The 25,022-nt window shown below is 38.9% G+C and overlaps 1 protein-coding gene across 1 annotated transcript in view; it reads left to right on the top strand.

The window, feature by feature from the left end:
• The window catches only part of CRYL1 (crystallin lambda 1), a 49,810-nt gene that overhangs the window by 10,961 nt on the left and 13,827 nt on the right, over positions 1–25,022 (top strand). The window contains exons 4-6 of the mRNA XM_056515487.1: positions 10,053–10,214; positions 14,187–14,381; positions 22,659–22,764. Coding sequence (XP_056371462.1) covers positions 10,053–10,214; positions 14,187–14,381; positions 22,659–22,764 — 463 coding nt within the window. The remainder of the gene's footprint in view (positions 1–10,052; positions 10,215–14,186; positions 14,382–22,658; positions 22,765–25,022) is intronic.

Here is a 25,022-nt window from a genome sequence, read left to right as displayed (position 1 = left end):
GATCTCTTTACCATTCTGACTTGTATTTCACCATCTTCTTCTGTAGCTGAACATAGCTGTGATGGAGTCCTTGTGTCTTGTTGCTCTGGCAATGATGTTGAGTTTTGATATACTTTTGGTCTCATGAGAGAGTGTCTTTGGCAAAATCTTAGGATTTTTGAACGAGGTCTAGCATGCCACGTCAGATTAAATCAAGGGCTGCATCCTTCCACACCACTATCAGTTCATTTACAAAATGGGCATTGGGCAAATGTTGCAAAATCAAAGTAATTTTCTGTTAGGAGGAACCTGTGGAAGTCATCTGGGCCAACCCATTGCAGGACCAACTTGCATCAACTTGTGCAGAGTTTGTGCAGTTGAGTTTTGGAAAAACACTTCTGGTGTCTTTGGGTAGTTTGTTACAATGTTTGATTACTGTCATTGCGCAACTTTCCCCTAATGTCTAATTGGAAGTCTCTTCTTGCGACTTCAGTCCTTCCTGTCCTTCCAGCCTGTGCCTCGGAGAGCCTTTGTTTTCCTTTCAGGCAGCTGAAGACAGAGGTGTTGTCTTGGTAGTCTCCAAACAGCAACAGTGTACCTGGGGTAACTCCAGCTTTGTGGTGCTATTTTATGTTCCTTTAGTCCTCTTGATGTCTCTAAACATGTAGTTGTTTAGTCTGTCAATAAAAATAAATTAAATAGCTGCCCAGTAGTATGCCCATGGCTAACAAGTCATGTGTGTGAAACATGGTTGGCTCTATTTGTATCAGCTCTCCAAACTATAGCATTAAAGTTTAGTTTGATTCAAAGTGTTAACAAATGCACAGTGGAAGTGGGCAGGCAACTTATTTGAAATAGACTTTAATTTTCTCTTGAAGGAGGGTGGTGGAATAGAATGAAACAGTTCAGGCTCATGGCCTTGCTTCAGCAGTGAACAGACTACTTTATGACTGAGCCATATTAAATTTAAGAAATGCTGCTTAGTGCAGTTTTGAACGTGAAGGGATAAAATGTACTAATTGTAACTTACGAGCACAAGTGTTCTGACTTTTAGTTACTTAAAAAATACAATATTGGTTGTATTAATCTTAGTTGAATATAGAGGACTCTATTTTCATGCTTCATGATATAACCAACTGATTAGCTTATTTCAAAATTTTCATGAGTACTGCATTTTTTTACCCTGGATTTCAGTTGGTTAAATCTTAACTTCTTTTCAAATCTGGCCTTTGTAGAATAAGTCCACTTAAAGCTTTTAAAAGGTTCATGATGTTTGCCCTCCGTGAGTAAATTATTCAGATGATTGCCTCCTATGTTGTTTTCATAGGACATAACTAAAAATAGATGGGATAAAGTAGTAAAAAATGGAACTTCTTAAGTTATATCAGTGAAGATACAAAAGGGAAAATGATGGAAGAGATAATTAGAAGGACTGAGAAGAAAATTTATAACAGTAATGCTTTGAAACTTTTAAAAGGTTATATATTCTCTCTCGTGAGCATTTTCATGAAGTAACTTGACTTGATTAGTGTGCTTTACATCAACTTCAGAAGGAAATCAGTCTGTGTTCTGCTCTCACCTGAGTATTCACACAAGTTCACTTCTCAGAACTTTCCAATGTTACCTGGAATAAGTGCATAACCTATAGCATATAGGTGAATGTACACTGCAAGTTTAGTGTCACTAAAAGCTTTAATTCTGAAATAACTTTTCCATTATCCAAAAACTACATGGAGGTAAATTAATGGATATGTTTGTACTATAATGTTCCTGGCATGGGACTGTCATGGGTGAGTTAAATGTTTCTTGCTTTTGTGCTCTTAGCTTTCCTGCATAAATATATGATGACTTTTGTCTTCTGTTTTTATGTGACTATTGGGTATTGAACATCTTAGGACACCTTTGAATATTAAAACCAGATTTTAGTGGATATGTATCTAGTTCATAAATAATATAAATTGAACAGAAGTCAGTGAAGTACATGTATGACCTTTTACCACAATGCTAATAAAACAAAACCAAAGGTTTTAAATTGAACAATTTACTAACTGAACAAAAAAGTTTACTAGCTGTCAGAGGAAGATAAGATAGCTAACTATTGCTGAGATCTTACCCTTGACACCTGAGCTGCTGTGTGTTTTGGTGAGTTGTGAAGGCTGGCTGGGTTGGTTGAAGATGGATGCAAAAGGTGACTGAGAGGTGATCTCTGAACCCATTTGTTCTGCTGTGGCACTGAACAGAGTAGACTGGGCAAGGGGATGAAGTTAAGCTTTTAACTTACACCTTGTGTTCCTGAAGTATTTATCCTTTTTACTTTTAAAAGAACTCTGCCTAAAAGCCTTAGAACAGTATCTTCATTTCCTGCCCATCTCTTTAAAAAGAGAGGGTGTTCTGCCCCCTCTCCTCCTCCCCCCCATTACACCTGCACAGACTGTTGAGCTGGTTGGTGATAAGGACACTAATAAATTTTCAACTTGGTGTCTTTCAGATCTTGCTGGCTCTTTCATCTTTTCCAGTTAGACATATTTTTAAAAAACAGTGTTAGCAGCTTTCAAAAAGCCTGGTGGTGCCTTCAGGGTGCAAAACCAGCATTGACTTTGGAGCTTTGACAACAGGTGTCTTGTGTCTTTGGTCATAAAAATTCGTTTCTGACTGTTGTTACCAGTTTCTACTCGTAGCTTCTGTTTGACTTTCCTGACAGCTTTCAAGAACCCTTTTACTTCGGGATGAGGGAATGTCTGCAGACAGTGGGTGAAGATGTCTTCAGCTGCCCTGAGCTCGTAGGCTGGAAGACCATACCATTTTAGAGGCTCTGTTAGTCACAGAGCTCTGTGAAAACAAAACTGCTGGCAGGCAGAGTGTGCAAGCATTGCAGTAACTTGGCTTCTTCTGAACTGAGCCCTGGATGAACAAATATGGCTCTGTTTGCTCTCAGCTGGGCAAATATAACCTTAGGCCTGGTCTTACCCTACAGAGCTTAAACATTGGCCTGAGGCACAAGAAGTTGTGTTTTGGCTTTTGAGGGAACAGGCTTTAGGCATAGGACCTGACTTACTGTCTTTGTAGAAGTTTTGAAAAAAATTATTTCTAATTTTAAAGATCGAAATGATCAGATCTTAAAGACTTGCTGTAAAACTTTTTATGAAGTCAGTGTCTGAATTGAACTGAAAGATGGTGTTTAGGTAAAGAGCTTGCCAGTGTCACTGCAGTGGTGTAGCTGCTGAATAGACTTACATCATTCCAAATTTTCTAACATTTATTTTCCATCTATTCTGTTCACATAACAGCTGATGTCACAGTCTTGAATTTGGTTTTGGTCCCTGTTTCAAGAGGTTGTCATTGCCAAAACTGTTGTACTGCCTGACAACTAATCTTGCTCTTCAGGTTCTCTTCCATTGCTCCCTGGTCCCTTTTCAGGGGTGGTATTGTGTTTCCATTGCCTTTCCTTAGTCACTTTCCCTATTTTTCAGGGTGGATGAGATCATGAGGGTAGAGGAAAACAGAAAATCTAGTACTTTGAGAGAAGATGTAGGAAGGAGGATGTCAGTCAACTAGTTTGAGATCTTACTGCCCATTCCTGAGGGAACAAAAAAGATCTTCATCTGTAGCAGCCTGATCAACTTGTCTGTCTTTTGAAAATTTTGTACGATATGTGAACATCATGGAAAATAATGGATCTTTTCATGCCATGATACTAACAGGAGAAGAAGCAAACTTGTCTTCATTTGCTGTATGTTTTAAACAAAACCAGCCAAAAAGCCCCTCAAAGAACCCCCAAACCCTCCCAAATTTGCAAGTCTGATTTTAGAAAATGTAGTTCTGAAAACTATTACCTGCACAAATCCTGTTTTTTTTCTACTAAAGGTTGAAAGGACACTTGTAATTCAGTCATTTATTCTGAGCAGTATAAAATGGCAGTAACTTGATATTTTTATTGGTCAGATTCTTTAACAAAGTATGTTTATGAAATGTAGGAAAGTACAAAATGTTTCCATCCAAGGGCTGGATTTCACCTCAGTGTTGTTTACTTGCACAGTATTCTGCAGTCAGGAGTCTTTCATGTCACTCAAGAGGTAGTGATTTATGAAGCATCAGATTTCACACTCCTATGAGCTCATATGTTCAAGACAAATAAGAAGTTTTCACTCTAAGTCTAAAGTGATTTATAGCCCTAAATTATTTTTTAAAATTAGATTAGCCTGAAAGTGCTGGTGCTTTACCTTATCTTTTATGACCACTTTTACAATAGGCTTTTTCATCTAGTGATGAGACCAAAGGTAGGCAGGATCAGTCATACCTTGACAACTGTCTGTCAAAAATGTCTTAACCTGTTCTTAAAATTCTTGTGACGTGATTCCTTCTCCCATGTTTAGCATTTTGCTCCTGTGCATACAAAACCCATAGAAAGTCTATAACTGAAGCCCTGGGATGTGAAACCTGCATGCCTGTACTTTTTTCATATTTTTTATAATAGTGTCACATGGTGATAATGTGGCCCTCCCATTCCTAATAAACAGCCAGTCTGCCTTTCAGTTAAAGGAGCTGCTGCCCTTGTTATGCCTTCTTACCCTTGGCTTGCAGGATAGCAGTAGTTAGTAAGATAGTTCAGGTTCAGAATAAAAGTCTTGGTTGCCAAGGTTGTGTGGCTTGTTTTGGAGTAACTAGAGTTGGTTTACACCTAAGGAGGTTTTTGTTGAAAATGAAATTTTTGTTAATGATGTGTTTTTTTTTCATGAGCTGGAGACTGTCTTGGAGGAAGTTATGTACCCACTAAGTGGAGTGAGCATCTGCTGTGGGGAAGGGGCAGACAGCCTGATGAGCTCCTGTTCCCCTGTGTGTATCCCACTGAGTTGGGTTTCTGCCGCACATCCGTGTTTCAGGGTTTTTGTGGTGGTTTGTTTTGGGTTTTTTTCCTCCTTCTACCACATTTTAACTGATCAAAATCCAGACACTGCACTGGAAGGTGTGCAACTGCCTGGGGCCTCCTTCCACAACAGCTGTGTGTGTGTCTCATCCCAAAGCCATGCAAAGGTGTGTGTGCCTCCTAGCCAGCTGCTGGCCCTGCCTTTATGCTCAAGGAGGGTAGCAACACTTCACAAAAATAAACTGAAGTAAATATGTTTTCCCCTTACCATCTTTGAAGTAATGAATTCTTGTTTGTCACCTTGTCTTAATAATGTCTTGGTATCCTGTTAGATGTATATACTATCCATCTCTAAAGTGCCTCAAAATATGCATCTGAAACTACTTTTGAAGGGAGCATGATGGAAAAATCCAGAATACTTGAAGTCTAGTATTTGCATTTGAATTGTGTAATGATTTTGAATTTTGTGAAATTACCAAACCTATCAGTGTATGAAAATAATAGATATTTGAGCTAAGTTCTATTGGTTAACAAAAATATCAGAAGGAAAATTCATACTCAGATTTAATAATTTGATATTAAAAATACAGTTTTATGTCTCTGCTTGTTTTGCTAGCTGAACTCCCAGCCTCTGCAGTCAAAATGTCATGTTTTTTAATTCCAGGTGGTGTAGTTCCCCAGATTCATGTGTATGACTCTTGTTTACTGACTAGAGTGCACTTTAGTGTCTGACCTGGAATACAGTAGAAAAAAGCTCAAGAAGGTGCATCTTCATTCTTCCAGAATGGAGATACACACTTAAACCCTGCAGGAGCAGAACAATCCAGCATGTCAACATAAAAGCCTAAATAGAAATGATAATAATTAGGACTGGAATATAATGATAGTAATGATCATTTTAAACACTCTTTTGTTTAAAATATAATTTGATGTGTATTCAATAAAATGGTGACTAAAACACAGCAGTCTATATGCAAGATGGAGCAAAGAGATGGAATTTTGGCTTGGTAACTTCAGTAACCTCAACCTTGCTAGTGATGTTGGGGGAAACTAGTCAAATGGCAGGGTTTAATTTGCAGAGAGCTTATTTTAGCATCTGTACTTTTTTCAAAGAGGCTTTTACAAGAATCCTTTATTACAAGGATTTTTACAAGAATCCTTTATTACAATCCATTATTTCAATATGGTAAAATTCTATGGAATAACGGTATTTGACTGTACAGTTGCTATTTATAGACAGTGATTTGAAATCTCTATTTCATTTCATTAAATTTGCAAGTCTCCTTTTCAGATATTTTTGATGTCTGTCTTAAAGAGCATTCAGGTTATGTGTATAAAAATCCACAGGCCAAAGCCTTTTGTTAATCAGGCTTTGTTTTAGAAATAAGACATTCTCAAGTGACTTGTTAGATTGAAAGTAAAACAATTATGCCTGTCATTTCTGTGAAGTACTTTTTCTAGTGGATTATAACTGTAGAAGAAAATGGAAGTATTTGTAGAAATGTATTAGGCACCAAGGTTTCAGAAAAGCTCCTTTTCTGACATGCAGAACTCTTTGTCTCTTAATCCTGTGAAGTTCTTTTCTCCCACAAAAAGCTGGATATGGTGTGGTTCCTGTTGCAGGAGTGCTGACAGTCTGGGTCCAGCTTGTGGGATAGTCGGGTGCTTTGAAAGCTGCTGCTATGGCCTCGTTCTATCAGAGGAGAGGATTGCTGTCACTTGACTGGGAACTGTTCTACAGAAGTGCCTTAAAAATGTCAGCTGAATCACAGCACTGACAGGCTGAGGCTCCTTAAAATGCTGTTAGTTTTATATGTGTGTACAGACCCGTGTCGTCATGGTGGGACTTCAACCACATCAGTATTTGCTGGAGGGGTAGCACAGGAGAACACAAAGAATAGGGAAAGACTGTGGAATGCATTCATGGCAACTTTAACAGAGGTGGTTGAGGACTAGAAGAGAGTACGTGTTGTGCTGGACCTCACAAACAATGAAGAACTGGTCAGAGATGTGAAGGTCAGGGGGAACTCTTAGCTATGAGACTTGGTAACCGTGAGATGGTGAAGCTGAGGATCCTGAGAGGAGAAGCAAGCCAAAAATTGGGATTACAGTCATGGACTTCAAGAGGGACAACTTTGGCCTGTTGGGCCAAAATCAACTTGGAAGAATCCCATGATATGGGATACACCCCTGCAATGAAGAGGGGTCTAGGAGAGCTCAAGACCAATCTATCTTCACTTGTAGGAATATATATATTATCATAAACCTTCATATTAAGATTAACAGGGAAGAAACACTTCCTTGTTTATGTTTTGAATTTGCAGCAGACAGCATCTAGTCAGGAGGAAGGCATTCATTGTTGTGCAGCTGTAGCTTTCAGACTTCTTTATTCAGCAATTCCTAATGCTGATGACTACCATCAGACTCCATACTCGTTATTGGGAAGGCTTGATGCTGCTCCTTGTGACAGCATCTCCATGACCTTGCAGAAACTGGCTTGCTTGTTGCTGAGTAGTTGCTAATATTTGACCTTTTCTATACTAGTTTAAATATCTGGCTTTCATCTTATACTGCTTGTGTAGGATGTTTACTTAATTTAGGACCATACCACAGTGTTGCAGTGCTTTGCTTCAGGCCATGTTTTGTTTCTTTTGCCTTCCAGTACTAATAAATTGAGCAGCAAGTCTCACTGATAGTATAAGGAAAAGGTATTTTGCAAGATAGTGTTTTGGGGAGTGTTTTTCTAGAAGCTGCAGAGGACTTGCTACTTTGGCATATTTGAGAATGGATGGGAAGAACCTGGGGATATGCCAGTATTTAAATATAGGAAAATGAAGTCGTGCGTTTAGACGAGCATGGATACATGTGAGAGCACAGATGGTGGATGCCATGGTGAGAAAAGCCTATACAAAAACACAGAGACACTTGATTTAAACAGATAAAACTCACTGTCTTTCCATCTACTGGCATTTCAGGGGTTGTGTCATGGAAGTGCATCTTCTTAATTAGGGGCAGCTAGACCTCAATCACCATGTGGTGGGTATATCAGTTAGCTAGGGAGGGAGTCTAGAATATGTTTATCTTTGTGTAGCTCTACAAGAGTTCATACACTGCTTCAAGTAGCTTCTCTGAACATGTGTTTGAGTAGTGTAATTCCTATTACATCTAATTCAATACACAATTCAATATTACCTTTAATTCAATACACTTCCAGGAGATGAGTTTTAAAAATTAACAGCTGTGATGTTCTGATCAGGCTCTTAAGAGAAGTCTAATAAAGTTTAAATTGGAAGCCAGATTTGTAGCAGCCGTGTTTAGTGACTAGGCCCTGGAATAAAGGTTTACTGTTCACTGCAAATGAGAAGTATGATCTTCCCTAAGAAAAGAGCACAGAAATATACAGTGTCACTTAAAATGCACAGTGGTGCATGCTGACCTTTTTGCACTGATTCTTTGAGAGAAACTGTGGTAGCTTTAAACCCGTATCTTATCTGCTCTCTGTTTGATCTTCTCTTTCTCATGGTAAACAGAATAGCTTCAGACCTCTCCAGGCTCCATAACTGACAGCAAGTGAGGTTCCTGTTTAATGGATTGTTTAGAGCTTAATTTTCCCCCTGTTCTTCAGGGAATTGGTGTCTCTGAGAAAATAATTGCATGCTTGAGAACAGAAACTTTATTGCAGTGGTCCAACAACCTGAATACAATTGTGACACTATACAAGAAACTCCAAGCAAATGGCCCATTCAGAAACCTTACGTAACCATGGCAGGTTTGAGTTTCCAGCAGATTTGAGTTTGCCTTTTTGATTATCATCTGATGTGAGAGCAGGCTTAGAGTTTCAAGTTCACAAACCTATTCAGAGCAGCTCTTTTATTAGCTTGAACAGTATCTGCAGAGTTCTCATCATCTTTGGCTTTGCTAAAAGAAACTATTTAAAATTAACCAACAAGCAGGGATTCTGGAACTATGTGCAGAGTATCATTTTGTTTTGATAAGGCTGTCTAATACTTTGGGCTCTATCTGGAGTTCTTAAATGACCCTATTTATCTCTTCTGCATCATGGAACCTTTAGTACTGTTCCATGCAACTTATTTTTTTCAGACTTCGAATTACTTTTAACCCATTTTTTGGTTTAAAATCTCTGGCCCTGGGCATTCTTGCCACAGAGTCTGTTGGAAACAGCAGATGTTAAATGTAAATTTTGGATCATGACAAATGTGTAGCCTTTCCCCCTAACCTTGCTGTGTGTAGTTCAGCATAAAAGAAAGGACAGAATGAAGTACTCACTTCATTCTGTGAGAGAAGGTTAGACTTGGAAAAGAGCAGGTATTTTCTATGTGCTTTAAGAAGAAGGCTGAGGTTTTGCACCTTTGGGGTCCTGTCTGGATTTTCTTAAACTCTTCCAAAAACCCTTGAAAACAGACTGTCCTTCTTCCTCCATTTTCTTCTCGTAGGCTGAAGACTTTTCAGTTGCTTGTGGGATCCACTGTAGTTTTCTATCCCATGTCCTTTTCCTCCCAGACTAGTGCTCTCTTTCTAGTGTGGCTCTTGGCTCACACATGTGAAATTTCACACAGTAATGTAGAGCTGAATGTGCTCAGTAGCTTTGGCAGAAGTTTTGATAGCATTCATTCTACTTCAGATGGTCTTCAGAAGTCTTTCTCACTGACCCTCATGCTTAAAATGCTTAAGTATCTTCATTAATTTCAGCTCTAGGAATTGTTTATGCACAGGTTGCAGAGCTGTACCTTGGAATCTCTTGCCATAGTTCTGGAGATTGTATGTTTCTCTTCTTTTGAGATACATCTGTTCATTTCCATCTTATCTGAGAGAGAATACTGACCTCTATCATGTGAGATTCTCTTAAAAAAAAAGTGAAGACCAGGTCTTACTCCTCTGTATTGTGTTATCTCCCTGTGAGAGTTAAAGTCTGTATTTTAGAGAAAGCAGAATATTTTCTTTTCTGTTAAGTCTCCTGTAGGATGTGGTGGTCCATCTTCTGCTGTACATAAACTCTTGGGCTTTCCATTTCTATAACTGTGGGAAGATATTTTTGTGTTAATGGCTCACTGGTATATCTAGGCTGATTAAAATAGATGGTTTGTGCTGTATTCCTAGGTGTCAATGTAGGATCTGTGAAGTCTGAGATGTATGGATAGATACTATTGAACTACATGACTTTTAATACTGTTCTTTGGTTTTATTCCAGGAATGTACTCCAGAGAACCTGGAACTGAAAAAGAAGATTTTCAGTCAGTTGGATCTTATTGTGGACGACAATGTTATCTTGAGCAGCTCGACCTCTTGTCTCTTACCCAGCAAATTGTTCACTGGCCTTAAACATGTTAAGCAGTGCATTGTGTCACATCCTGTAAGTATGATGGCATGTTTCCATTTTGTGTAAACTGCATCCCAAGCTCCTTCTTGCAGACTGAAAGATTCAGAAGGGCATTATACTCACAAGATTTGGGTAATCTTGTGTGCCATTGTGTGCAGTGCCAACTTTTCAAAAAAGCTGTAGTTTGGTTATTCTGCAAGCAGCAGCACTAATTTACAAAATTGAGAGGATGTAGAATGTTGCATACTGTTGGCTCAAGATATGTTCTGTGTGAGCTGTTATGCTCATACTGTTGTGTGTTACTCAAACTACTGGCTTTCAAAATGTAGGAATTCTATGCTTTGGGTACAAACTCGTAGCATTGCTATTTTCCTCTTGTGTCATTGTTAGTCTTTTCTAGTATCCTTTGTTAGCTTCTGTTGCGTAACAGTAAGAGTCCAAACACTGAGCTGCATGTGCTTGTCAAGCTATATTGATAAAGGATGGGAAATTTAGACTCCTGTTTCTTCAGACTTGTGATGCAGAAGCAGTATTCCTTAATTCCTGAAAGAGGAATTAAGGAATGATAGAATGGAACAAATAGGACTTGGAGCTGAATTTGCATGCTTCATGACCAGCTGGGACAGAGCAGTGATGCAAAAATAGAATGACCAGAGGTTGCAGCAGAAAATGGCCAAAGGCACTTGTGAGCTTCTGAGAGGTCTGTTTGGAACTGCCAGACAGTAGTTTATGACATCTCTCCTCAGCATGGAAGAGCATTTTATCTTGATCATCACTGGGATTCTTACTTACTTTTGTTTTCCATTATTCAAGAAGCTAATGAATTTGTTAACCCAGTGTTAGTCTGGTGGTCAGCTGATCAGTTAAGAGGACTGTTGTCATGAAGAAAGGGGCTGCCCTGGTCTCTGCAGTTTGGTAACTACATGATGTCTCTCCAGGGCTTCCCTCAGAGTGTAAAGTAAGTGTCAATTCCCTGAGCATGCTAAATACATACTAAAATACAGCACTACTTTACTGTAGTGTCTCTACAGCTACCTGTAGCCTAATGCTGTAGTGTCAGAGCATTTGGTCAGTGCCTTTCTGACACCTCTCCACCACCACCATTGTTCCTTGAGTTACCTGGGGAGCAAAAGGCTTGCTTTGGTTTGTTTCTGTATAAGTTTTCAAGCCCTTTTAATTATAAAAAAGTCAAATTCCAGAATATGTATCTGTGCCTAGATCTAGCCTTTCTCCAGTTTAAAATTCAATAGTTCCTTATCTCTTATTTCTAGTGCAAGAGAAGAGATAATGTCTTTTTAACATTTCTATATTAAGTAAATATACAATTTTTTTTAACCACTTCATGGCTGCCTGACTGTTTGTCAGTCTCTGATTTTACTGTACTCTTTCTTACTGTTTTCCCAAGTTGGTTTGTACCAGTTGACTTTGTTTAGTCTGAACTGCAGTCTTTGTAGGAGCCACTCCTGAAAACAGGTTTTATCAGGTCTGGAAAGGTAGTTAGTCTGTGCATAAACATTTTCTACATTTCTGTTGTAAAGATATGAATTTTGTCAAAGTGAATGCTCTGGAGTACCTTAAAATGTCTGATTGTTCCAGAATGGTATTGCAGAATGGTTTTTTCTCCAAATGAGACTCTTTTCTTAGTAATCTCAGCTATACTGAGTGTACCAGTAAACCAGTGTACTTTTCCAGGGGCCTTTCTGTATCTGCACTGGGAAACACACTTGCTTTGTAGTAGTAGTAGTTGGCTTTTTTTTTTTCATTTTGTTTTATTTTTTACTAAGATCTTGAACACAATAGTCGAATTTGATGGCTGCAGGAAGCAAGCAGCTCTGCAAGACACTGAAAACAAGTGTGGAATTTGATATACCAGAAAAATTAAAAGCTTAAATTGTAGAGCCTCTGGCATGGGTGAGGGTGTTGAGGTTAAATGAAATGAAGTGCCCAAAGGGCAGAAGCAGCTCATCCCTTTGCTTAACATGGTTCAGTAATTAGAAAAAAAAAAATCCCACAGCACAGCTGTATGATAGAAATGCACACAATACTTGCAATACAAAACAGTACAGCTGTTCTCTGAAAGCAGTTTCAGGCAGTGGATCAGTAGAGTTCTGCTGAGGGTGGTTCTCTTCTCATTTACTGTATATGCCTGCTAGGCCACACAACTAGAAATATGGAGCTAGAGGAAACTGTGACATTGAATGAGGTCCCCTGTTATACAGGAAACCTTGCAATCAAATAGCTTTAAAACTGCATTAAACTCTCTCAGATTATTTTCTTAACTCCACTACTCCTGTTAAACATTATTTGTGTCTTCTAATTTTTGTTCCCATCTTATTACTGGTCCATTACAATTAATATTTATGTTTGTTGACAGCTTTTGTATAACTTAATTATTTTTGGTGTTTTCTTTGTCATCTCCTTTCTTAGCTGTCAGTTTGTTACACTAAGGTGACTTTCTGTTCCCTGAAATACTTCTAATTTTTAGAAACTTTTTTTTAAGAATCTGTTTAGAAATAGATTCCCTATTTCATCTATGTTCTACAACTTTCAGTTTTTACCAATATCTATTATCTCACTCCTGAAAAATTGTCTCCCTGTGTCTTCTCAGTGTGCTCATGAACACACCCATATGCTCCCTGTGCCAAGTTCATGAAATGGAATACTTCAATAAGATCACTGTCAACACTAATCTTTGAAGAAATTTTTAATACCCTTAGTCTCTCTCAACAATTAACTTGTCCTCTTTCTGATTGGATCCTGTAATATATTTTAGGGTTGAAAAGCCTCAGAGAATTTCTTGGTGCTTGCAGTGTTTTGGGTCTTGCTCAATTGCCTGGCACCACTGGATGGTGTCCATCCACCACACTGTTCTCAGCATTGGTGGGGCACTGCCAAAGGTACTGATGTGAGAGAGCCTGTGCTGGGACACAAGGCCCTCTAACAAGAATGAAGTGTGTTACATCAGTAGTTAGGGCAGATGCCAGACCCTGCAGGAAAGGGAACCATGTAAATACTGAAAAGAAAGAACAGGAAGGGAGGAAAGGCTACTTGCATGTTCCTGGGACTAAATCCTGTATTTGCATTTACAGGAGCACAGTAAGAGTAGTTGACTGTAAGGGAACATGATAAAAGAACTGGTATTTAATTACCTTACCATCCTTTAAATATCAGTGTTGTTCCTGGTAGTAATTTATTATGTTAGCTCGTTCTATTGCCTGGAACTAGATGGAGAGCTGAATTTACCACCTTTAAGAGTACAGCTGAAGGACTGCTACTTTGGAAAGAGCATGCATGCAGCATTACTGTCTGTAACACTATGACCTGAAGAACTTTCCAGGATGTTCTTTAGGATTTTTTGTTTTTTACTTCAAAAATGCATAACACAAAAGTCTTGACTTGATGAGAAATTACATTTGGGAAGAGTCAGGGAAAGGTAATTAATTTTTTTCTAAGTACAGTGTTTGAAGGCAGCCTGTTCTGCAACATTTTCAAAGTATGTTTTATGTGATATCTGTTACTATTTTTAGCATATATTTACCAGCTTGGGTCAGTAGCTGCTTATCTGTTAAGTGTTGCATCTTACAGGTGGTGTTTAGCAATACTTTTGTTATAAAGTTCCTGACTGTCTAAAAGGAAATGCCTAGCTTAATTTGGAAAGGCAGGTGGCGATTATATGTCTTAGAACAACAAGCAGCCTGAATATTAAGCAAACAGTTCCTCAAGTCAGAATAAAGTCTTCTAGTACTGTTTGAGTGCTGTCATCTCTGGTGTAGCTCCATGAATTTTGCTGGGGTTAAACAGAGTTTGATTTAGTGCAAGCTTAATTATTTTTTTTAATTTGAACTTATGCACCAGCTTTTATTGGATTGGTGAAATCTTTCAAGGTCTGAAGTCTTTCAAGGCTTGCAGTGTTCACCGGAAATTATCCAAGCTAGTTCCGGCTATAACTTTATATTAACTTGTTCTGTTGGTGGCTGATGTTCTTCTTTTGTGTTTCTTCTTGAGGTAAATCCACCTTACTTTGTGCCATTGGTTGAAATTGTTCCTCACCCAGAAACAGATGCTTCTACAACAGAGAGAACCTATGCCCTGATGAAGAAGATTGGTCAGTCTCCTGTCAAACTGAACAGAGAAATCGAGGGGTTTGTTCTGAACCGGCTACAGTATGCAGTGATCAGTGAAGCCTGGAGACTTGTGGGTGTATGTATATCTTTTTTCAGTACTTGGTCAGATGTGATAAGTGAGATTGTATATTTAAACATCTTTTAAATTTGTATCATCTTTGTTCAGCTGTCCCTTATGAACATAAAGTGTATATTTAAATGTAAATTAAGCCCAGTAAGGTAATATTTGATGGTAAAAATTATTCTTTATCCTGCTTTCTTTTTTCAGAATGCTGTTATTTTCAAAGCAATCAAAAGAATAATTTTAAAAGCACAGGAATCAGCATATAAATTTTTCTTTTTGTAGGCTTCTCATAATTTCCTGTTTGTTTTTTTTTTTTTTTCTAGTGTTTTTGGCCTACTGTACAGTGGTCATGAAAATATTTTAAATGGTTTTCTCTTTGGCCTTTCAGGAACTGTACTCATAGGTTCAACTGTTACTTGATACTTGTAGGTAAAGACAGATTTCTCCTCCTCCTGCCCACTCAGACTTCTAGCTGAGAATCATTGTTTGTGTGCCTTTAGCTTTTCCCACAGTTAGCTGTTCTGTGCTGAAAAGTCTGGTCTTTCAGCAGCAGGAGCTGAGTTATGAATCTGTTGCTATTCTCTTGAGAAGAGTTTCAACTGGGTTTTAATAGGACTTACTTTTTTGTTGTGGAATGTTTTGATTTTTCAAGCTGTTTAAAACAACCATGCACACAAATAGAGGTAAAGATATAAAACTAAGGGAATATTACTGTAAACAAAGCAACTCTTTTCAAATAAGTGTTTAAACATAGTTGCTGAAGTAACTTTGCTTACCTGTACCTGGCTTTCACTAGTGACATAATACAGCAATATAAAGGAAGTGGTGAATAACAATAAGTAAAACAGTGTTGTGACAGTTTTAAACACATTTTAAACATGTGTTTAAAATGGCTCTGTCGTTAAACTTTTAATACAGAGTCTCATGTTTTATGATAAGAAAAACACCTTCAGGAAGCTGTAGTCATGTTGGAAAATATAGGATAGAAAAGACAGTAGCATACAATCACAGAATAGTTTGGGTTGGAAGGGACCTCTGGAGATCATCTATCCCAGCCCCCTACTACAGCAGGTTGCACAGGATCATGTCTCAGTGGGTTTTGAATAACTTCAGAGGAGAATATTCATTCTTATTGGGCAGCCTGTTCTAGTGCTCTGTCACCCTCACAGTAAAGAGTTTTTTTCTTCCTATTCAGATGTAACTTTCTGAGTTTATAGTTTGTGCCTGTTGCCCCTTGTCCTGTTTCTGGATGCCACTGACCAGTCTGGCCCTATCCAAATTAGCCTCTAAATTATTTTTGAAACCATAAGAACACTGGTGAAAAAATATATTTGAGAATTAAAATGTAAAAACAACTATTAAAAATCATGAGAAAGGAAAGTTAAATTAATGAGGAAAAAGGTAGCTCAACTGCATCATTCATTATTAAAAGAGGTTCCCACAGTGTAACCTTTCCTTGAAAGGAAGAGATTTGATATAAAATAAGTCATGATAAGAACAAGATTTTTGAAGGAGGTAAGGGTAAATGAATAACACAGACTTTGGAGAAGAAATGGAGCTTACCTGAGGATCACAAAACTGAAATAAGAAGTTGATTAAATACTAATTTAAGCACCTTTTTATATACTATCTAGCATAATACTGCAAAAATGGAATGGATCCAGGGATCATTTAGACACATTCATATTGAACTGTGTAGAAGCAACATCCAGCTTCAGTCTCAAAGACTGGACTGCTGGGAGCTGAGGCAATACAGTACATATCCCTGAAAGTGGCATTCTTTGGTCTTGCTGTGGAAGGAATTTAAGAACACTTTGTGGGCTGCTGTTGGAAAGAAAGTACAGAGCAAACCTTTAGTATTAACCTGTTGTATGGATGCTTTTTGTGGCAGTGGTGTTTATGTAAATAGTAATAAAATAGTGCTTGAAGGATTGCCAGATAAAGAAAGCTGCTTTTGCTGTAAATCAATTTCCAAGTTGTTCTGTTCTTGTATAATTTTATTGCATTTTAGCCAAATACACATTTAAACAGTAACAACTTTGGGGGCCGTTTTTCCATTCCAGAAGCCTGAACAGTAGCAGCTGTCAAAGGTGTAGGTTTCAGCTGTGTGACTTCAGGCTGCACAGTGCCTTTGATGGGAGGAGAATCACTGCAGATAGGTGAGAACTGCAGGCCTGGGGCAGTTTGTGTGTTTTTACTGTTGTGCTGCCAACTTAGTAATTTTTATTGTAAGTCATGTTTTTTTGTTATATTCCACTTTCCAAATGGAGAAACATAATTCTTGCTTCTGATAGTGAAGTCACTTTCCAGTTCTTAATGTTGAAAACATCAATCTCCCAACACTGTCTTTGAGAAACTTTTAAAAATCAAGTTTAATTCGCATTGGTAACATCTTGAACAAATGTTTTCATTACTCTGAGAAGCACTAGGGGGTGGTTGTGTTGTTTTTGTTGGTTGGTTGGTTGGTTTGGGTTTTTTTTTCAGTCAGTTGAGCTTATTTTGTTAAAGAAACTAATGGAATTTTCTCCAGTAGACCTACTATGTGCTGTTAAAGTCATTGGTGGTAGGACAGACATGCAGTACAGCTGTACTTACAGCATTTATCTTGAAAACTTTATAATAATAGCTTGCAGAATATGTTTTAGTTCCCAAATCTATCTGGGAAATGGACAACCTGCCAGTCATTTTCTTTTCTTTAGCAGTGCTGTGTTGGGATGGATGAACATGGGTGGGGAATCGTGATGGGAGAAAGGCTCTGATACAGAGAATGGAAGTAAAGATGTGGCTGTGTAGAAAGAAATATGATAAAGATATGTGCTTGCTGAATGTTGTGTGGGGCTCACTGACTTTTGCCATGTGGGTCCAAGAGTAGAACACACTTTTAACACAGCCAGAAATCTGGGGTAAAGCTCTGCCAGCACATTGGGTGCAGGCTCAAGACTCCACATGGTGCTCAAATTACATATGGCATAGATGCCAGAATACAGAGAGAAGCATAATTCAGAGCAAAGGGCTTAAAATAGCAATGAGAAACCTGAGTAGGGGGATACAGTTTGTTTTTGCCAAAAGTGGTGGGGTTCCCAGCAGGGAGGCTGGGATTTTACAGCTGGGCACAAAACAAGTGCTGTGAATGCAGGACTGGACTGAATGTGGAAGTGGAAAATGTGGTGGCAAAGTCGTAAAAAATTAAGTTGAGATCCAATCTGGAGGACAGTAAGAGAAAGAAAACTCATTTGGAGATGCACAGTTGAATGCTGAGAACTTTACTTATGTGGATAATTAGGAATGTAGATTACAGAATGCAGAAGTTTGACTTTACAAAAACATAGAAGCAAAGACCATGGATTAATTTATGGCTCTAAAAGATGTAATTTGAGCAACTTGCTTTGAGGCAAGAGGGCTACAAAGAGATGTTTTATTTTGGGTCTGAGTTGGTCTTTTTGTGACAAGATGTCTTTTCAAAGATTGCTTTGACTTGCAAGTCACAAGCATTTGGGCAGTGGAGGTGTTTTTGGCAGGAAATTTTTGTATCAGGTACCTCTATCTCCTGCTCCACATTTATTCCATGCTAAAGCAGATAATGGAAGCACTTCCATCTGTCTCTTTAAGGTCATCTGTGAACTTTCTGTAGGACCTTGAAGCCTGTCTGAGACTGGCATTCATGTAGGTTTCTTATTTATGTATTCAATTCTTAGGGCTCTGGTAAAAATGTTGCAAAGCTGATAATGATAAGAGTAAGAGAATACTGTGAGATGTTGAGGTTGAAGATCCTTATTCTTCTCTTATCAACCCTAAATTTTTATATTACCAGTTTGGAACCATTAGAACAACCTTTAGCCAGTAACAGGAAAAATACCTGAAACTGCATTCTTTGTTATTATCTGTTACCATTTATTTACTTTGTCACATCTCCCTTGGCAGTGGTTACTGGTGTGTCTGATTTTGTTCATAACTTGTTCCGAAGGTAAAATTGTGATTAACATAATCCAGAAATTACAACCAAACAGTTTCACCAACGCTTCAGTTCAGAAGTCTCAAGCCTTACTCCAAGTAGCTACGATTGTCATTTAACTGTGGATCACTGAGTGAAATCTTACCTTTTTGAAATATTTTCCTAAGCATCACCTGGGATTTGCAAGGAGGTCATAAAATACAGCAGTGGAGATAGCAAGTGGAGCATAACCTTGATATAATTTAGGAGTTTCAGCTGCTTTTAGGAACATGTTAAAACATGGATGGATTGTGTAAGTCCTCTACTTAGCTCTGTATAAGATTTTAATACTGTCATAATGTGGTCTTTTTTCTTTAAAAGAGGATTTTCTTTTATGTTGTAGTGATTGTAAAACATGAAAAGAATGGGTAGCTCTTCAATTTTTGTTAATATTGTTTGCTTTGGAAAATAAAGTCATGGTTTGGCTATATGTCCATTTTAGTTTGTTTTTGTGGCAGTCAAGTGCATTGGCTTCAATCATTAATTTATGTACATCTCCTTTCTTAGCAGACTTTAAATGCTGGCAAGACTTTTAAAGTCCAAATTTCTTACTATTAATTATATTACAGTGTTATTCAGAGGACTTTTCCAAAAGATTGAAGATAAGGTATAGAATCAAGCATTTAGTTACAATGCCTCATAAAAGAGGAAATATCATAAAAACAAAGTTTAAGGGGACAAGAAGAAAAATAGTGTTGATACTAAGTGTTTCTTACTGGGTGAGGTAAGTGAGGGTGACATGGAAGAAGGAAGATAAAGGCCAAAAAAGCAAGGAGGTGTGAAGTGTGTAGGACAACAAGTTTCCTAAACATTATGAAATGGAAAGATGTAGAGGGATATAGGAGAAAAGTCATATGCTCAGAAAGATAGGACTGGAAAAAGATCTCATCAGGGTGTGGATAGAAAGGACTTGAATGAAATGATAATGAAAAGGAGGTGTACAAAGTACTGCTGAGACAGAATGCATATATTAGTGGCAATCAGAAAAAAAAAGAATACTGGATTTGGGAAATACAGACAATGAAGTGGCAGATTTGGAAACAGAAAGTATGTGGTATGTGGCAGTAAAGTCCAAAATAACTCTATAATAGACTGGAGTGAGTAGGAGAATGGGGTGAATTGGTAGGATCAGAAAAAGTAAGATTGTGATGTTTTTTGGCCATTACATTTGGTATAATTACAAACCAAGTCTGTGACAGAAGTTGTGATGTGAGTGTGACTCAGAAATGGAAAGAAAGACTGCTGATTGAAACCAAGCAGGTTGGGTCAGAGCCTAATGCTGGAGACTGCAGAACCACCACAGGTTTCTGGAAAGGTGAAAAGGGTCCTGCATAGGGAGAAGCACTCATAAAGTACCAAGGGCTCAATAGGATAATCCTGTGGTATCACTGGAGGTTAAAATCTCTAGGAAAATGAGATTGTGGTACAGAAATGTTGTCATAAGAAGTGTGGAGGATTCTGAGATAGTCTAGGTTTTGCAATTTGACTGGCCATTGGGATCACTGAGGATTTTGGTGGAATTTATTTTAAGTCTTAATTTTGTAGCGCTCAGAGCTTCTACTGAACTCTTAACATGCTTCCTCTTCCCTCTGGCAAGTGCTGGAGGCAGAGGTTTACCAGAAGGGTAATCCAGGATAAAAAATCCCCTTGGGAAGATTAATTCACACCTACACTTAGTGAAACCGGATAGGAGCTCTTTCTTGTTTAGTTCTTTGCATAAACACCAATCCTTGTGGAAGACACCTTGCTGACCTTGCAGCCTGGTGAATCATTCCACCAACTTATGATCTCCTTATCATAAATGGGAGGAGGATTATTCCCTAGGGTAGGAAGGTCTAACTTGTTTATCATTTATGTATTCTTAATTTATGAAGAGAAGTAAAAAGCTTTCCTTTAGAAAGGTCTTTTTAACAGGAAGAAGCTGAGCTTATTTGTATAGAACACTGTATCCCTCAGTTGAAGGGATCTGTCATGGTTTCCTTCTGGTAGCAACAATTTTTGCCTTTCAGCAGCTGTAAACATCGAATTGTAGCTATAGTCAAAAGGCCAAGAGCAAAGTACTCATCTCATGATTCTGAGGGCACCAGGTCTTCAAATATCAGTATAATAACTGAGAGCTATGGTATCCAAAGAAAGTTATTAATTTGGAAATTAATTTGCAATGATTCTGAAGTGCTTCAGGAGCCAGTTAACTCTTTTAACATTATGTTTACAGTTTTTTAACTGCTGCTGTGGTTCAAATGCTTGTCTGGAATTTGTGATTAGTCTTTTGTCCACAAATCAATGTCAAACGGGGGGGAGCAGGGGGGGACCACTCATCAAGCAGAGCTTTACCAGCACAACTCATTGTTTGGATGAAGCACTCCCAACAGAAGAACACTTTTGTTGACTTTGCTGATGTTGTTCAGAGAAGTTGTGTTGCCATGTCAGGGGAAAAAGCTTTAACAGAACTGTGCCTGTGTTAGTTACCCTGATGCTGGTCTGTTATCTCAATTCTGTCTGACGTTTTTGTTTAGTCCTGTCTTTATGCAGACCTTTCTATCTGCCTCTAGATGAGTTACTTTATCATGTCTATGCTTTACCTTTAATTTGAAGAAAATAATGATTTCTTGTCCCTGCCAATTTATGGCTAATAGTTAAAACAGTGTTCCTTATATGGTATATACATCTTAATAATTATGTCACTTTTTCAAGATAGAGTTCTGCAACAGGGATTCAGCCAGGCTTGGTTATGATAGGAACAATGCCTACTAACAGGTTGAGTCTTGAGGTTGTCTTATAGAAGTCTCAGTTTAATCCTGAGATGATGAAACTCGATGTCTGTGGCCAGCTGTAGTAGTTATGTTGATTTGTGGCTTTTAAGTTTCTTTTAAAGTAGTAGTAGATTATGTGAGTGATGGACACAGGAAGACACTGTGGGTGAGGTTCAGCTCATTTAAGATGGGATATCAAAAATGTCGGCAGTGATATCTAACCTTCTTACTCATCTTTCAATCAGTGAGGAGAATTAGGCCCTTCTAGGACACAACTCATCTTTCCTACTCTAGATGCCTGCTTTAGGATGCTGATCTCCTTTTTCTTCCTGGTGATTACAGAGAGAGTCTAGATGTCTAGCTCAGATGTCAGTGTCTACTGCAGATCAGAAGAGCTGTCCTGCGTGCCCATGACTGTGCGATACAAAGGGACATTCAAACAGGGCCTACAAGAGACAAATTTAAAAGAAAATTATGTGGTTTTGTCCAAGCAAATGAGTAAATGAGTATGAGTATTCTGAAGCTTAAAGGGGCTTGTTAAGGAAGGGGCACTGAGTAGGCCAAGCACCTCAGGGTGAAAACATAATTAGAAGCAGTTCAGCATCTCTTCAACCTTCCTACCCAGAAGGAAATGTTTTCATGTCTCTGAGAATAAAGAGGACAAGTTCTTGAAACCAAGCTTTATCTGATGAAAGCGGTTAGAACAAGTCTTCATTAATTCGTATCTTTCTAGTAGGTGGAAAACTACCTCATGTAATAAATAGTATCCTTCTCAAGTAAATATGTCCAGGTAAAGAGCTGTAAATAATTTTTACAAGCCTTTCTGTGCTTGCCCCAACCTGATGGAGACATTGGCTTTCTTGTAAGTGCTGCATGTGGGTGGAATAGCAATGCTCAACTTTTAACACGAGAAATGCTTCATTTTGCTTGCTTCATATCCTGCCAGCTCTTGAGATGTGAGGCTGGCAATGAACTTGAGAACCCTGGGCAGGTTGAGGCTGGGTATTTTGAATGTTTGGTGAGTTTTGTGGGAGGGAGTGGCAACTGCATTGCCTGCATGTTCAGACCCAGCCTTTTTTGCAGGTGGCCTCAGGAGCAGTACCCACTGGTGCACTGCCATTCTGCTAATTGGGACTCTGTGTAAAAATCCAGAACTAAAAGAATATGAAGGGAGATGTAACATTTAGCCAAAATTCCTGTATTTAAAAGGGTTGGTATGGTACTTGGATTTGATATTAAACTCTTTTGCCCATGTGCTATTAAGAGTGTCATGCTTGCTTTCTTCTCCAATTCCCAGTTTCTGGGACTATGAAGTACAGTCCTAGAGATACAAATGACTGCCTATGCTGACCCATAGGAAGGCTTGCACAATACATGGATATTTCTGGCAAACAGTTGTGTTTTTCCCTTTGCAATCTTTACTGCTATTTCTAGCCTTAGTTTTTATTGCTTCCCTAATTTTTTAATTATATACAAAAATTGGAAATTTTGCATTAAAAGCAAACATTCACCAGTCTTCCTTCCTGTTGTATTTTTGCTGCTTAGGAAGGAGTAATATCTCCTACCGATCTAGACCTTGTGATGTCTGATGGATTGGGGATGCGATATGCATTTATTGGACCTCTGGAAACCATGCATCTTAATGCAGAAGGTAGGTACTGTAAAATGTTATGAATATGAGTCTTTGCACAAGACTCTGGAAATGTTATGTAACAAACAGGTTAGGATTGCTGCAACTATAACTTGTCTCTTTTTTAATGTAATGGTAAGGAAAACTTATTTAAAACTTATTTAAAACGTGAGGTCAATGGGAGGAAATGGATATTGATTATCCTGGTAGAAATGATCAGATGAAAGATGACAAGCTATTAAAACACTAGCTGTATAATAAATTTTTTCCAAGATCCATTCCATCACACTTTGATAACATTGATGTAGCCATAGTTCAGAACTGTCTGAGTGTCAGGTAAAAATCTGTTGAAAAAGATTAGCTGATAATCCAGTATCAACAGAAAATCACTTTCCATAGATGAGTACACCGCTGCTGCTGAATTTGTAGCGAAGCTATGGTGTAAATATCCCTGGAGCTGCTGTGCTTTAAGCTTATATCCTGAGTGAAACAAAATTGCTTTTGTCAGCAAAGTCCTGTGCATACAAAGCTGACTTGACAAAGCAGTCAAGTAACAGTTTGACATCTGTCTTGCATAATTAATGCAGATTTTTAGATGTTCTTGGAATAGTATATGTGGATGCCAGGTAAATAAAAAGTGAATTGCGTAAAATGAAATAAAAAATATGGATCACCATCACAAAGGTTTGAGCAAAGACTGTAACAAACAACAAAAACTTTTAAAAGTTAAGATCAACTAGCTCTTTATATTATGGGCTGTGTCTTTATTTTGCTTTTGTATGGTCCTTGACATGGTAGCTCCTGCTCTGCTGCTTTTAGGCAATTCTGCAGTACACTTGTGCAGTGAACCACTTCCACAGCAGCACCTTGTCAACTGGTTCAGTAACTTGGATTATGAGAGGTATTGCTTCACTCCTGCACTTGCAGGTACATTGTCTCTGAGTCTGCTCAGAGCTGCTCCTGTTGATGTGCTCCCAGAGTGACTCAGGCTCTTGCTCTCATCAGAGTTTAAATCAAAATTGCCGATGTCAGAACATGCGATGACTTATGTTCATAATTCCATGCCACTGCCAACTTCTCTTTGGTTGCCCAGTATTGCTTCACATAATGTGGAATAATAGGGACCTCCTCTTCATTGCCAAGGATTTGCTTGACTAACCTGATCTCCTTCTAAAGCAAGATGATCTGCTTAGTGGATGAGGAAAAAGATACTGTCTACCTGGATTTTAGTACAAAAAAAGCCTTTGACACCATTTTCCACAGCATTCTCCTGGAGAAACTGGCTACTCACTGGGTAAAAGACTATCTGGGTGGCTGGGCTAAGAGAGTGGTGGGGAATGGAATTACATTCAGCTGGGGGCTGGTCACTAGAGGTGTAACTGAGGGTTCTGTGTTGAGCCCAGTCCTGTTTACTGTCTTCATTGATCTGGATGAAGAGTGGGTGTGTTGATCTGCTGGAGGGCAGGAAGGCACTGCAAAGAGATGTGGACAGGCTGGATTGATGGGTAAAAACCAATTGCATGAGGTTCAACAAGGCCAAGTGCCTGGTCCTGCACTGGGGTCACAAAAGGCAGCCCTACAGGCTGGGGGCAGTGGCTGGAAAGCTGCTTGGCAGAAAAGCACCTGAGGGTGCTGGCAAACAGCAGCTGAACATGATCCAGGTGTGCCCAGGTGGCCAAGAAGGCCGATGGCATCCTGCCTGGATCAGCAGTGGTGTGGCAGCAGGAGCAGGGCAGTGACCGTCCCCCTGCACTGGGCACTGCTGAGGCCACAGCTCCAATCCTGTGCTCAGTTCTGGGCCCCTCACTGCAAGAAAGACATTGAGGGGCTGGAGCGTGTCCAGAGAAGGGACACGGAGCTGGGGAAGGCTCTGGAGCACAAGTGCTGTAAGGAGCAGCTGAGGGAGCTGGGGGTGTTTAGCCTGGAGAAAAGGAGGCTCAGGGGGGACCCATCACTCTGCAGCTGCCTGAAAGGAGGGGGGAGCTGGGGGGGGTCAGCCTGTTCTCCTAGATAACAAGTGATAGGACAAGAGGAAACGGCATAAAGTTGCACCAGGGAAGGTTTAAATTGGATATTAGGAAAAAATTCGTCATGGAAGAGGTTATTAAGCATTGGAACAGGCTGCCCAGGGAAGTGGTTGTATCACCATCCCTGGAGATACTGAAAAGACATGTGGATGTGGCAGGCAGGGACATGGTTTGCTGGTGAACTTGGCTGGGTTAACAGTTGGACTTGATCTGAGAAGTCTTTTCCAACCTAAACGACTTTATGATTCTATG

The sequence above is a fragment of the Oenanthe melanoleuca genome, chromosome 1 (assembly GCF_029582105.1).
Source record: "Oenanthe melanoleuca isolate GR-GAL-2019-014 chromosome 1, OMel1.0, whole genome shotgun sequence".
Taxonomy (NCBI): Eukaryota; Metazoa; Chordata; class Aves; order Passeriformes; family Muscicapidae; genus Oenanthe; species Oenanthe melanoleuca.
The sequence above is the reverse complement of the archived record's forward strand: the minus strand, read 5'-3'. Positions and strand labels throughout refer to the sequence as shown.